Source organism: Scyliorhinus canicula, chromosome 6 (assembly GCF_902713615.1).
Source record: "Scyliorhinus canicula chromosome 6, sScyCan1.1, whole genome shotgun sequence".
Classification (NCBI taxonomy): domain Eukaryota; kingdom Metazoa; phylum Chordata; class Chondrichthyes; order Carcharhiniformes; family Scyliorhinidae; genus Scyliorhinus; species Scyliorhinus canicula.
In genome coordinates, this window is record NC_052151.1 from 104,549,976 (window position 1) to 104,565,462 (window position 15,487).

At 47.3% G+C, this 15,487-nt stretch overlaps 2 protein-coding genes across 6 annotated transcripts in view; one reads left to right on the forward strand and one right to left on the reverse strand.

The window, feature by feature from the left end:
- lama2 (laminin, alpha 2) overlaps positions 1–15,487 on the forward strand; it is a 607,521-nt gene that overhangs the window by 109,690 nt on the left and 482,344 nt on the right. The gene's annotated exons all lie outside the window — the stretch shown is intronic.
- Positions 2,278–13,546, reverse strand: psmb4 (proteasome 20S subunit beta 4). The gene is given in 2 exon segments (XM_038798851.1): positions 2,278–2,970; positions 13,451–13,546. Coding segments are annotated over 2 exon segments (789 nt in total).

Genomic DNA, 15,487 nt, shown 5'->3' on the forward strand with positions numbered 1-15,487 from the left:
TTTGTGCTAGGGAGCATAGTGGTGGACCGTAGGGTACATTTGTGATGGAGAGCGGGACTGCAGGGGATGCTTGTGGCGCTGGTGAACATTTATAACCCAAATTAAGATGATGTGGAGTTTATGAGGCGAGTCCTGGCAAAGATCCTGGGCCTGGATGCGTGGCGGCTGATCATGAGGGGGAATTTAGTACAGTGCTGGATCCTAGGCTGGACCAGTCATTCCCCAGATCTATGAGGGCTTCGGTAATGCAAAGGAGTTGTTGGGGTTTATGGAGCTAATGAGGGTGGTGGACTATTAGTGGTTTGAGAGGCCGAGGGCAAAGGAATTTTTGTTCCTTTTGCATGTCCACAGGGGTATGCCCGGATTGATTTTTTTGTCCTGGACAAGGCACTGCTGGCCGGGGTGGTTGGGACCGAGTATTCGGCGATGATGATGTCTGACCACACGCCACACTGGGTGGACTTGCGGGTGGCAGGGGCGAGCTCCCAGAGGCTGCAGTGGAGTTTGGATGTGTGGTTATTTGCCAAAAAGGAGGTCTGTGGGAAGATAGGAGTGGCTATTCAGGACTATGTGAAGCATATTAAGATGTGGAAGATCTTTCCGGCTACATTGTGGGAAGTATTGAAGGCATTTGTAAGAGGGGAGTTTATTTTGATTAGGGCGTATAAAGTGAGGGAGGAGCGGGCAGAGAGACCGCGGCTGGTGGAGGCCATTCTGCCGGTGGACCAGAGATACTCTGTGGCACCAGAAGAAGTGCTGCTGAAGGAGAGGCAGAAGCTCCAAATGGAATTTAGGCTAGTGTCAACGTAGGAGGTGGTGGGACAACTGCGCAAGGCCAGAAGGACAGTGTACAAATCTGGGCAGGATGCTTGTGCATCAGCTGAGGAGGCAGGCGGCAGTGAGGGTGATTGGACAGAGTGGTACAGGGGAGGGGGTGCAAGCTGGTAACGGAGCCAGAGATAAATGGGTGTTTGAGTGTCGGAGGATCCAGGCATGCAGGTGGGAGAAAGGCTGATGTGGCAGCCTTTGCCTCCCTGACAGTCCGGAAGCGGATCTTGCTGTGCTGGCGGGTCTCAGCCGCTGAAAGGGAGGTAATGCGTGAGAGACATGGTAGAATTCTTCCACCTTGAAAAAAATCAAGTTCGTCATAAGAAGGGCGGAGGAGGGGTCCTCCACAAGGCAGAGGCGATTAATTGACTTCTTTAAGGAACAGTAGCACGTTTGTGTTTCGTTTGGATTTTGGGAGGGGTCCTGGGTGTAAAAAGAGGAGGTGGAAGGGGCTGTACGGGGGAATAATATTAATTATTCTGGTTTACTGTTGCTGTTTTTGCTCGCTTCTGATCTGTATATATTTGAAAATACCTCCAATAAAATATTTTTTCAAAAAGTGCGGGTTGCCAAAGACTGGCGACCCAGGACTTTGAACAAACAATAGTTTATTCACTAGCTGAGCAGATAATGCATGTTTGTATTCTGCCCATGCCCTGGGGAGTACTCCCGCTTTTCTATCACAGAACCTCTTAAGTTATTGTGTTTCAAACTTTGTTTCCAGGGACCCATTTTTACCAACCTGCCAGCCATGCTGGCCAAAAGTGATAGGTGAGCCTGCTTCGTCCTCATGATCTCACTCCAATCAGGTTCACAGGAGGAGTGCGTGGATTTCGTACCTCAGTTTGTAAACTCTGGGTAGCTCCCCTGTTGACTGATTATTACAGTAACTCTTCAAACGGACGAAGTCCACTGACTGGTCACTATTTCGATACAATGCTTTGATATAGTCTAAAAGGACAGCACATAGTACATAGTGGGCGACGATGCGATGATTTCCCATGGCTTTCATTATATCCCTTACCAAATGTTCAGTTCTTTCCATGATTAAACCATGAGGAATATATACTCTCTCCAGATCATTACAGTAATGTTTAGGGATGCAAAACACATCGAAGTCATAGCCTTGTTCATAATCAGTGATCACCATGCAGTCAGCAGCCGTGATTGCACTTTGACCCTGGGATCAGGTCCCAACACTCCTGGGTCGCATGCGCACTGATGAGCGGACACGTATGCGCAGTGCGCCCGTATTTCGTTAGCTGGTCGTGGCTGCAATTTTCTTTTTTTTTAAAAACAGTATTTTATTTTCCTCAGCGATTATAGACCTGCCCATCACAGGAAACACAATGAAACATCTGCAGGATACATCGGCAGACTTCAGCGATCGCGGAGAGAACGTTTCTGCTCCTGTCCATCGATCAGCTGTTCTGTAAATACACACTTCTTCTATTTGAACCCACTGATCAGATGCACTATTTCCCAGTTGGTTTCTGTAGACAAAGGTCCCATAATCTCCACACCAGCCGCTGTCACAACCTCTATCTAATACCTGTCGTAGGAGCGTATGTCCCGGTAGTACAGGACCTTCAGGCAGCGCTCGATCAGCTGGCGTGACTCATCTTTCGAAATCTGCGCCTGCCTTTTAGCAACTTCTCTCATCAGGGGCTACGCCAGGTCGGCTCCGAAGCCCATTGCCACCATCGCAGACTCGTAGGCGACTCCCAGCTTATCCACGTAACCTCGGAAACTCTCGCCATTGTTCATTCCACCAATGATGACGATGTTCCACAGAGGGTTCATCTTACTCCTCATATTGTACATGACTCTGGTCAGCCAGGAATGGATAACTTTCGGACTCTAGCTGTGCCCATCCCCCAGTAGTTCATCAATCGTCAACTGCTCAATGGCCTGGTTCAGGTACTGGTAATCTGCATAGTCACACGATGCTCCTAATATTGTGATGTTGTTCACCTTCATCAGCCTGAAGATGTTACGGAATCGCGCCATCGATCCGTAAGAGCTCAGCATTTCAGCAGCAAGAATGACCCCGCCGTCGAACTGGGAGCCGGGCACCGTGTGGAAGAGTCCGGGCCTCAGCCCACATCCTGCTGATGGCCTCCAACTCCGCTCGCGCTGCCCCTGCCGCCGCCATTTTGAGAGATCCACAGACTGTACCACCCGCTCGCCGCCCCGTCCGCTAACACTAAGAGAGCCATGGGCGGGGGGAGGAGGGGGGGGGAGGGTGGTTCACTCCATACCGCTTCACTCAAACACCCGTCCCACTCCTCCCCAGGGCCGCAGCGGGGGGGCTCCCTCATCCTCAAATCACACCCTCCTCCATTTCCACTCCCTCACCGCCTTCCCTCTGCCTCTTCCCCAACTCCATCTCGTGGCTGCCATTTTCAAAGCCGCTCGCTGCCGGCATTGGTATAAGCTGGCTGCTGCGGCTGTTGCGTGTGAATTCACGCCATCGGGAATGCGGCGATGGCTGGCTCTGCGACCCTCCTGACACCCGCCCGCGACCCACCCGCGAGTCGTGACCCCCACTTTTAAAATGCTGGTCTTAAGTAGTTGCGTCATTAAGTCATCGAGTGACCACTCTTGTCTATAATGTGGGCAGGCTGAATGTACCAGAGAGTCTTTCCCTATCAGCCAGTGCTCATATGTTCATAACATGGACACATATATCTCACATGTTTGCAAAGTAGCAACAGAACGTGGAAGACACTAACTCAATTGACAGTAAATCTGCTGCTGAACAGAGCTCCTGATGTTTTTTATAACTTCCCTGATGGCATTGTGAATAACTATACTGCCCTGTGGCGTGGAGAGTAATGGAGAACAGGAAAATCCCAGGGTAGATCTATCATTTCTGCTGAGTTTTCTAACTCAGTCGCAACAGCACCTGGAGTTGACTGCAATGCCCTTCGGCTGTGGAAGAAGATCAGTTAGGTTTCTGATACTCATGGAATTTCCGGATTGGATAGCCATACGAGAACATTTATGCTGATTTGTGATAATCCACGATTCAGTCACCTACTGACACTCAGCAGTCACAGTGCGCCAATGAAGAACGGTAACTTGGGTGGGATTCAGAGAGTTGCCAGCACCACTCAGTATATCCAAGGTGGTCTGCTTCCTCAGGAGGGGAGTGGAGAAAGGAACGGGGGAAAAAACATGTGTTGTGGTGAGGGGGGATAGTTTGCAGCATCAAAAAAATAACGGATTGGAATCCATTCCAGAATACCTCTTGAACAAAGTTTCATAGTTACAAATGTTTTAAACTCATGAGCTGCTCAAGGTCTCTCAGTATTTTCTCCAGGGGCTTCAACCTTTGAATAGAGCTTTCTTCAGATCTCCTATAGTGCAACAAGCAATATTTGTGAAGTTATTTATTCCTGTTTTTTTTTCCATTACAGCTGTAAGGGTCTATACTGACGTATGTAATGCCTGTCTCCGGAAAAGGTGCATGGAATATAGCAGCAGTTGGCAAAACTGTTATTTAATACTGCGTTGCAGATTTGATTTGTTTCCCTCCTAATTATTTTTCCGCATGGAAAATATACCACTCAGGATGTTATACGTGAAATTAGCCTCCTCTGGTCATGATTCCAAACACACTGATGAATTTAGTGGATGAATTTATTCACAAGGGTCTAATCAGGCAGGCTTGGCCTGCCAAAGCTCATTGAGCAAGGTCTATTCGGTAGAGGTTTTGCATTCATGGGCAGTTGCTAAGGCAGATTACAGCTCCCTTTGATGTGGGAACATGATTGAATATAAAGTCTAAATGCAGGCTGGAGGGTATGTGCAGTCATTATATATTTTTAAAAAATTTACCTTACTTCCCATAAATAAATAGCAACATTTAAGCGCATGTTGAAATTTCCCCTTGATTATTGCTCAGAGTTATAGTTCATCCCATTGACTAATTCCGTTACACACATCAATCTGTAAATGTGATGCTGATCTCATAAATCTGTGTTTTATGGCCGCATTAGTACCACATTAACAGTGTGCCTTGTGGAATTGAATTAATAAACATGGCTTCTATATCTATCAAGTCTGGTGGGAACCCGCAATGTATAATGTTTAAAAAAATTATTTCATGTGTGAAGCCAAGATATTTCTGCCAGCATCATTTTGAATGAACCTGCAATTCTAATCTTTCTGATGGTTTCCCTTAGAGTAGAATGTTTTAGCTTCACGTTCCAAGCACAAGGGGACCAGCAAGAGCGTAATCTCAGCTCTAATAACTGGATCATTATTTTGACAACAGTATGCAGTAGGAGGAATATCCTCATAATTGGTATAGAATTCCTACAGTGCAGAAGGAGGCCATTCGCCCCGTCAGGTCTGCACCAATCCGGTGGCAGAGCACCCGACCTAGGCTCGTTCCTTCCACCCTATCCCTGTAACCCCTTAACCCCACCTAACCTGCACATCTTTGGACACTAAGGCCCAATTTGGCATGGCAAATCCAACTAACCTGCACACCTTTGGACTGTGGGAGGAAACCAGAGCACAGAGAGAAAGAGCAAACTCCACACAGGTGATCACCCAAAGCTGAAATCGAACCCGGTCCCTGGCGCAGTGAGTCAGCAGTGCTAACCACTGTGTAACCCTAGTATAAAAAGACCTCAAACAGGTGATCAGTTTGTACGTGAAATCCCAGCAATATGGCAGTTAAATATACTTACCAAGGGTCTGATTTTGTAGCTCCTGAGGGTGGGGGAGGCATAAAATAGGATACCACGGTATAGCACCTGGTGTCTGTCGCCTACCTGCTACTGCCCCTGCCTGCTGGTATTTTACCCTCAGCAGAGTTGGATGGGCTGCATGCCTGTAGGCCAATTGAGGCTCTTAAATGACAAATTGATGTCCAATTAAGAGCCTCCTCATGCTGCAGCTGGGATTCTTCCTGGGGCAGGGTCAGGGGGTCCTGTTTGGGTTCTCTGTGCCCATTAAAGGCTTTCCCCAAACTTTTATACTGGGGGATGGAGATCATAACCACCCCCCATGTAACATTCGGGCCCAAACGTTTCACCTTTGGGTTTAATCGGTAATCTGGGCACTAACTGAATTCTAAAGTGTGTTAAAAGCAAATTGCTGCAAATGGAAATCTGAAATAAAAACAGAACATGCTGGGGGAGGCGGCCCACCAGCGGGATTTCCTGATGAATGCACCCCTCGTAGCTGGGACACCCGTGCACTGGTGTGGGAGCAGAATACCCCACCAGCATGACCAGCCGGTAAATCCCACTCAATGTTTCAAGTCCATATTTCCAACTCTGAAGAAGAGTCGTACAGACTCAAAATGTTAGTCAGCATGGATTTGTGCGGGGTAGGTCTTGCCTCACAAGTCTTATTGAATTCTTTGAGGAGGTGACCAAGCACGGATTTGTGAGTGGTAGGTCTTGCCTCACAAGTCTTATTGAATTCTTTGAGGAGGTGGCCAAGCACGTGGATGAAGGTAAAGCAGTGGATGTGGTGTACATGGATTTTAGTAAGGCATTTGATAAGTTTACCCATGCTAGGCTTATGCAGAAAGTAAGAGGCATGGGATAGTGTGAAATTGGCCAGTTGGATAACGAACTGGCTAACCGATAGAAGTCAGAGAGTGGTGATGGATGGCAAATATTCAGCCTGGAGCCCAGTTACCAGTGGCGTACCACAGGGATCAGTTCTGGGTCCTCTGCTGTTTGTGATTTTCATTAATACAACTCCACCGACTTTAGTGTCATCTGCAAATTTACTCACCCATCCTTCTACGCCCTCCTCCAGGTCATTTCTAAAAATAACAAACAGCAGTGGCACCAAAACAGATCCTTGTGGTACACCACTAGTAACTGAACTCCAGGCTGAACATTTCCCATCAACCACCACCCTTTGTCTTCTTCCAGCGAGCCAATTTCGGATCCAAACTGCAAAATCACCCTGAATCCCATGCCTCCATATTTTCTGCAGTAGCCTACCATGGGGAACCTTATCAAACGCTTTACTGAAATTCATATACACCACATCAACTGCTTTACCCTCGTCCACCTGTTTAGTCACCTTCTTAAAGAACTCAATAAGGTTTGTGAGGCACGACCTACCCTTCACAAAACCGTCATTGGATAAAAATATGGATGATAAGGGAATAGTGTAGATGGGCTTTAGAGTGGTTTCACAGGTCGGCGCAACAGCGAGGGCCGAAGGGCCTGTACTCCGTTGTAATGTTCTATGTTCTAAGGATGAGGGGCGACTTGATAGAGGTTTATAAGATGATCAGGAGAATAGATAGAGTAGACAGTCAGAGACGTTTTCCCCGGGTGGAACAAACTATTACAATGGGACATACATTTAAGGTGAATGGTGGAAGATATAGGGGGGATGTCAGAGGTAGAGAGTTGTGGGGGCATGGAATGCACTGCCTGTGGAAGTAGTTGAGTCGGAAACATTCGGGACCTTCAAGCGGCTATTGGATAGGTACATGGATTACGGTAGAATGATGGGGTGTAGATTAATTTGTTCCGAATCTAGGACAAAAGTTCGGCACAACATTGTGGGCTGAAGGGCCTGTTCTGTGCTGTATTTTTCTATGTTCTATGTTAACTCTGTTTCTCTCGATACACCTGCTGAGTCTTTCCAGCATTTCCAGTTTTCATTTCTAAAATGTGCGAGCTATGAGATGGGTTTTCCTTTTCCTTCAGTTTCTATATGGACAGCATGGTAGCATAGTGGTTAGCACAGTTGCTTCACAGTTCCAGGGTCCCAGGTTCGATTCCTGGCTTGTGCCACTGTCTGTGCGAAGTCTGCATGTTCTCCCCGTGTGTGCATGGGTTTCCTTTGGGTACTCCAGTTTCCTCCCACAGTCCAAAGATGTGCGGGTTAGGTGAATTGGCCATGCTAAATTGCCCTTGGTGTCCAAAAAGGTTAAGTGGGGGTTACTGGGTTACGGGGATAGGGTAGAGACGTGGGCTTGAATAGGGTGCTCTTTGTAAGGGCCGGTGTAGACTAGATGGGCTGAATAACCTCATTCCGCACTGTAAATTCTATGAAATTCTATGAAAATACTCAAACTAATTTTCATATCACAGAAATTAAAATTTGCCACAAGTCATAATTGGGGAGCATTTTATAAAGTAGTGTTTTCTTTTCAAAGTAGTTCTGGCTATTTTTAAGAACAGTAATTTAATACATTGAAATTGGATTAGTCATCAAAAATATATGTTGGGCTGGATTCTCCCTTTCAACGACTAAATGTTGGCGCCAACGGATCACGTGTGGATTTTTCTGACCAAAATATCTGCGTGAAACCCTCACTAATTGCGAGACAAGTGAGGGGCTTGCAGCGGCGCCGGGATAAACTCCAGGCTCCCACGCTGAAAACGTTCGGAGAATGTCTCGGTCACTGGCCATGCATGCGCACAGCTGACGACCTGCAGCAGCTGCGCCGTACAACATGACACCGGCCATGAACGGACCCGACCCGCCATCAACAACCCCACAGCACACTCGCTGGCCATCCCCCACCAGTCCCCTCAGCCCTTGCAGAAGACCCTCCAGCCAGCGGCACGGATCCTGGCTGAGTGTGGCAGTCTGGACACAGTGCACAGCCGTCACGCCGGGTTCCCGCATGGCTGAAACCACATGTGCCCCGTGCCATCGGGAACTCAGCCCATCGGGGCTGGCTAATGGCACGGCGCGCAGCGCACGACGCGACAATGCCATTTCCGAGGGGGCGGAGCATGGCTGACCGGCGTCACACATCGGAATCGAATCTCCACCCAGTCGCCGATTACGATATCGGCATTGGGCAACGGAGAATCCCGCCCATTGTCTATTCCATTACTCATGAGTAACCTGATTTTAAAAACAGTATATTATATTATATACAGTTTCCTTGAGTACAGCAGTAGGTCTATTTGGAAAAAAAGTTTGACAGCTTTTGAAACGTCATCATTAGCCTTGTGCTGACACCAGACAATCAAACTGAACGTACTGCCCAGGTACCTCTTCTTACTCAGATCCATTCCGATCTACATCCCCAAGGCCTTTTTCAAAGCACTGGACAAACTAATCATGACGTTCATATCGGGGGGGAAGAATGCGAGGATACCAAAGAAGGTCCTAGAAAAAACAAAATCCCAAACCTACAATTCTACCACTGGGTGGCGACGGCCGAGCAAATAAGGGGATGGATCAAGGAGCCAGAAGCCGAGTGGGTGCGCGCGGAGGAGGCCTCCTACGTGAGGACCTCCCTCCGGGCCCTCGCCACGGCAGCACTCCCATCCCCACCCAAAAAACACTCCAGCAGCTCGGTGGTGATAGCCACCCTCCAGTCCTGGAACCATTTACAGCAGCAATTTGGCCTGACCAAAATGTTGGACAAAGATCACATCTGCAACAACCATAGGTTCACACCAGCACTGAATGGCGCCACCTTCAAAAGGTGGGGGCAGGGCGGAGGGACACTGACAGTCAGGGACCTATACACGGACGGCAGGATCGCAACACTGGATGAACTGACAGAGAAATTCCAGTTAGCCAGGGGGAACGAACTAAGGTATCTACAACTCAAAAACTTCCTACGAAAGGAGACAAGGACGTACCCACAACTGCCACAAGAGACATTACTGGAAGAGTTACTGGAAGCAAGCATACTAGATAAAGGGAACTGTAGTGACATGTATGACTGACTGGTAGAGAGGGCCGACACCGTACTGGACGCACCAAGAAAGAAATGGGAGGAGGACCTGGTGATTGAAATAGGGTGGAGACTGTGGAGCGAAGCACTGCATAGGGTCAACTCCACCTCCACATGTGTAAGGCTCAGCCTGACGCAGCTAAAAGTGGTACCTAGAGCCCACTTAACAAGAACCCGTATGAGTAGGTTTTTCCCGGAGGTGGAGGATAGATGTGAACGGTGTCAAGGAGGCCCGGCCAACCACGCCCATATGTTCTGTGTTCTGGTCTTGCCCCAGACTTGCGGGGTACTGGACAGCCTTCTTCGAGGCAATGCCCAAAGTAGTGGGGATGAGGGTGGAGCCATGCCCGAAAGTGGCGGTCTTCGGGGTTTCAGACCAGCCAGATCTATTCCTGGGGAGGAGGGTGGATGCCCTTGCCTTTGCCTCCCTGATCGCCGCCGTAGAATCCTGTTCAGCTGGCAGTCAGCAGCACCGCCCAGAGCTGCAGACTGGCTGTCCGACCTCTCGGAATCTCTCCAAATGGAGAAAATCAAATACGCCATCCGAGGGTCAGATGACGGCTTCCACAGAACGTGGGAGCCATTCACGTAATTGTTCCGGGATCTGTTTGTGGCCAACGAACAAGCAGAAGAATAGCCGGGTGGCCAAGAATCAGGGGAAAGTCGCCAAAGCATGAGAGGGAGAGATAGACCAGGAAGGGGTGGGGGGGGGGGGGGGGGAAACATACGGGATAGCTAAACCTAAGAGGAAAGAAAGGTGAACCACAGGAGGGGGGGGGACAGGGAAGGGATAGGGAACTAGATTTGAGAACCAGGGAAGTGTGGGGGGGTGGGGGGGGGGGGGGGGGGGGGAGGCAAGGAAATGACAGCCGGAAGGAGGGCAAGGGAAACGGTAGCAAACTTGGCATCTCCAGGAACAGAGAACAAGGAGAATACAGGCGAAAAACAGGAGAAACTGTGAACGCGAGACAACAATGGCAGCGAGATCCCTCTGGGAGAAGCAAGTGACAACACCAAACCCATTCGAGTATTGCCCACTGTAATTGTTTCTCCGGCATCCAAATGTATATTTACCTCCCCAGTCTCCAATCCCCTCTCCCTCCACAAACAGTCGCCCATTTATGTGTTGTAAATAATTTTGCAAGTTGTATAGAGTTGCTGCTGTTGAGCTGGTGCACAATACCCTACCAGTTATTCTATTAAATTTTTTATTTTATTTTTTATTATTCCTTTTTTTTGGTATGTTTGGGTGTGCCCTTCTCTTCTATATATGTATATTTATATATATTTCTTATTCTGTGTACATATCGGTAAATATACTTTGTTCAAAAACCCAATAAAAACATTTATTACAAGCTTCTATGTAGTTCTGTACATGGGTGCAATCACTAGCAACTTGCAATGGCGAATAATTTGATCCCAGGGCAGGATGGGTTCTGTTGGCAGGACTGGCTTCTAGCACAACTAAAACTAGCACAGAAGATTGCAGAAACTTGATTTGCACAGAGCGTAATTGGCGCTCTATGTGCATATTTATCACAATTTTGTTTCAATTAAGTTGAAATATCTTCTCATTTGGAATCTGATTTCATTGTCAGAATAATGCAAACATTATTCAGAGATGGAGCATAATTTTAAAGCATAAGAATGGGTTGTGGGATGATAAGCATAAAGGAAGTTTGTACATAGTACATTATGCATGACCTCCGACCACTAGGTGGCAGTGTAAACCCACCTCTTGACCCTGTAGTCCGGAGTTGGGAGTCGGTCGTGCTGGAGGATAGATGTATTTTGCAGTAACTTTACAATAGTTAATTAGTGTTAGTAGTTTATTATTTTATTCATCCTAGTTATCTTATCATGCAGTTGGTCCGTAATAAATTAATTAAACTAGCTGTTCTGTATCATTCACTTTGGCCAGTCTATAGAACATGACAAGGCCTGTATCATGTAGGTAGCTTAGAAGCTGCTGGGCACTTTTGTTGTCATGGTGAGCTTGTAGGTGGCTGCAGTTTGTCATCCCCATTTGCTCAGTATGGTTCTGGTATACAGAATTACCATTGAAACTTCACGAAACAAAGCAATTGGACAAACATCTTTGCTATTTAGATTTTCATTATAACCTGAGCAAGGCTGGTTCATATGTAATAAGGGCCACTACAACTTTTTAAATTTGTTGGTGTACTTTGTAGAGGAAATTATAACAGGTGTCACAATCCTGTCTGTTGTGATTTTGACATGGAAGGGTCAGAAAATTGAGTCCCCACATGATCTTTCCATGTTAAAACTATCACATGGCAGGATTTTCCAGCCCTTCTTGTCGACAGATCTTCCAGTTCCACCAGAGGCCGGTTCTCCAGCAGTAGGGCGAACCACACTAAACACCACAGACCTCCGCGGGACCAAAGGATCTCGCTGGCAGCCAATGGCCAGCTGTCAATGTTGCCTGAAAACATGCCGAGGAGAATGGGGGGGGGGGGGGGGGGGGGGGAGAGCTGTGGAAGATCCCGACACATGCTTTCTTATTCATATGGACTTGTGACAAAACTGAATTTTTTGCTCTTGACTACTCTTGTTATATTTAAACAGCTTTTTGACATTAAATAAATAATCTAATTTAAGAGCTGTGAATTTTATTATGCTCGTGTATGCAATCCCAGTCCCTGGGGAATGGTGGGATAGTGCTAATGTTGCTGGAGGAGTCAGCCAGAGGTCCTGACCAACCCCCTGGAAACATGAGTTCAAATCCCTAAATTAATCAATCTGGAATTGAAAGCTAGCCTCTGTAATGGTGACCATGACAACTGCCATTGATTGTTGCTGGGGGCATTGATTGTGAGCTCATTGATTGGACAGCTGGTTTGTGATGCAGAACAAGGCATTGGTTCAGTTCCCATACTTCTGAGATTATTCATGAAGGCTCGCTCACTTAACCTTGCCCCTCACCTGAGGTATGGTGATCCTCAAGTTAAACCACCACCAATCAGCTCTCCCCCTCAAAGGGGAAACCAGCAGATGGTCATTTGAGACACGGTGACATTAAATATCTTGATTGTTGTAAAAGCCCATCTGGTTCATGATGCCCCTTTGGAAAGGAAATCTACCATCCTTAACTGGTCTGGCCTGCCCATGACTCTAGACCCACAGCAATGTGGTTGACTCTTATCTGCCTTTGGAAATGGCTTAGCAAGCCACTGAGTTTCAGGGCAATTCGGGTGGGCAGAAATGCTGGCCTTGCCAGTGACACCACATCCCATGAAAGAATTTTAAAAGGGGCCAACTTTACTACTAATCTTCCTACTAGATAGACCTGAATAATATATTGAAGGTGCACTGTATCTGCTCAGCAAACAGTGCAACAGAATTCCCTCAATCAGGCAGCTGGCTGCTAACTTTCCAATGCAAGTTGCTTCACTTGTATTACAGGAATATCCAAACAAGGACTTCTTAATTTGTCTGCTAAGTGAGCGTTTGTATGTGAGAATAGATGATTTTAGTTTTGAAGAGCCTCCAATCTTGCCTTCTTCCATTTTTCAATCTTCCTCCTCTTCATCTCAAAAGTATTCTTTTGAGAAATGCATGACTAAATTGGAAAGCCATGCTTTATAAGAGCTAAGCATACCACAAACATAAGATATTGTGTAATTTCAACTGGTTCATTCATCCAGACACATATCTGTCTTATGATACACAGTGTAATAAGATATCAAAGTAGCAAAATAATTAATTCTTCAATGTCTCAATATATTTCACTAATTCACGATTTTTCTGTTTCCAAATTTGTAGTTTTCTTCTATCTCTTGTGGCTGAGTGTTTTTTCAACTTAGTGATCGTTATCTTACAAGACACATCTTCTGCTTTGTTGGGATCAAGAAGATTCATTCACATGCCATTCACTTCAGGGCCAATCTTGGTTAGCAAAATTACTATCCTGTGTTCAGGAGTTGCCTGATTCTGAATCTGGACCGTTTCACTTCCACTTTTGAGTTCTAATGTATTCTTTGGTCTGAAGGACAAGTACATTCATTCAAAATATGAGTTATGTTTTATTCATTCATAAGATGTGGGTGTCACTGGCTCGGCCAGCATTTATTGCCCATCCTTAATTGTCCTTGAGATTGTGGTGGTGAGCTGCCTTTTTGAACTGCTGCAGTCTATGTGGTGTAGTTGCAAGCACAGTGATGATAAAGAGGGAGGTCCGGGACTTTGACTAAACGACAATGAAGGCAAACATTTCCAAGTCAGGGCAGTGAGCGGTTTGGAGGGGAAATTCCAGTGATGGTGTTCACATGTGTCTGTTGACAATTGAATGGCACTTGAGCTTTCTCATATGTGTCTCGCCTTCCAATGTACCCACTTGGGAACAGCCGTATTGTCCCATTTTCAAAAGTACCGAGACCCAGTGAATGCTTTACTGTGGCTGTCTGTAACATCGGCCGGAATTCTCCCATGCCCCTTGTGGTGGTGCCAATGGCGGTTGTTGGGTGTTGGGAGGAGGGAGGAGAGAGGGCATGGGGGAGAATTTAGCAGAAGGTCCAAAAGTTGGTTTCACATCTGCATGAATCTACAGCAGGATCTTCTGATACTGCCCACCATGGCGGATTGGCAATCCTGCTGGAGGCCGACATGAAACCAATTTGCATCCCATTAATAGGATGCAAATGGAAGCCCGACAAGAATCTTCCCTCCACACCTGATTCTCCATTATGCCAGTAGGAAAACACTGCTCCAGAACATGTCTGGATTAACATGGTGTGCAGTTTGGAAGGTTGAAGCAGGAAGGGGGTAGGAATATCCAGGGGAGCATGCAAGGAAGAAGTTTGTGGAGTCCACTACTGCCACCTAGGAAGTGAACTGAGGATGGATGTGGCAGGATGAAATGGTGAGCATGAGAGAGAGTAGAGAGGGCCAGTCATGTGAGTGAGTGAGGATACAGTGGTATTGGTAGAAAGGGTGGCGAGGATCAAGGTGGTCGGGGAGGCCAATGCAGATGGGGTGGGGTGTTCAGGCAGGTAGGGAACGTGCATGTTCACCGAGACATTCCTGAAGGAGAAGGGGCCGGGCTGTAAGATAATGGTGGGGAGATGGAACATAATGTCAAGGGAGCCGACAGTGATGAGGCAAAGGACATGGGTGATTGGTTGAAGAGAAATAAGGGAGAAGCTGACAAAAAGAGCAGATGACGGCCATCATCTCCAAAAGTGAAAGTGAGCGGAGCCTTCTTTGGGATGGACACCGGTGCTGCACGGGATGGGTGCACAGGGCTTCTGGTCAGTTCAGATGCAGAACTGGAAGAGAACCCCAGCAGGCAACACTGGAAAAGCTCAGCACAGGCTGATGGGTGTGATGGTTGGAGGATCTGTGTGCGTGGGGAGTGTTTACACAAAGCTGTGAAAACCCCTGTTGTTCTTCCAGAATCACCCATGGTGTGTCTGTGTGCAGCTGAATTGCGAGTGATAGAGATGTGGGGGAGGAGTGGGAATGTTTGGGGGAAGGCTCCGCAAAGGGTGTATCATGGTGCTGAAAGACAACAGTAGACATTATTTTGTGACGGTGAATATATTTAATGATAATACAGTGATGCTGTTCACCCATGCAACCACTTGTGATCAACCACTTGTGATTTTACCTGACTTACTACTACTTCTAAGTGCTGCCGTAACATCTGCAGCATGAGTGGAGGCAGCCTATGGAGTTTCCTGCTCTGTTGTCCTTGATGACTTGGGTGACCCATATTCTGGAGAACTGAGGCCAGTAGGGCCCTGGCTTACTTTGGCTTTCCACCATTGGACCAGCTTCTCTCTTTGTGGGGACATAGGACAAGGGTGAAGGGGTCACAGGTCGAAGGGATTTGGATGGAGCATACAACCTCTTGAGAGTCCAGAGTAGGTGATCCAGAGGTGTCCAGCTGCTGCTGCTCCTTCCTTTGGGTGCCCGAGGGTCCCGACTTGGTGCCTCGAGGGA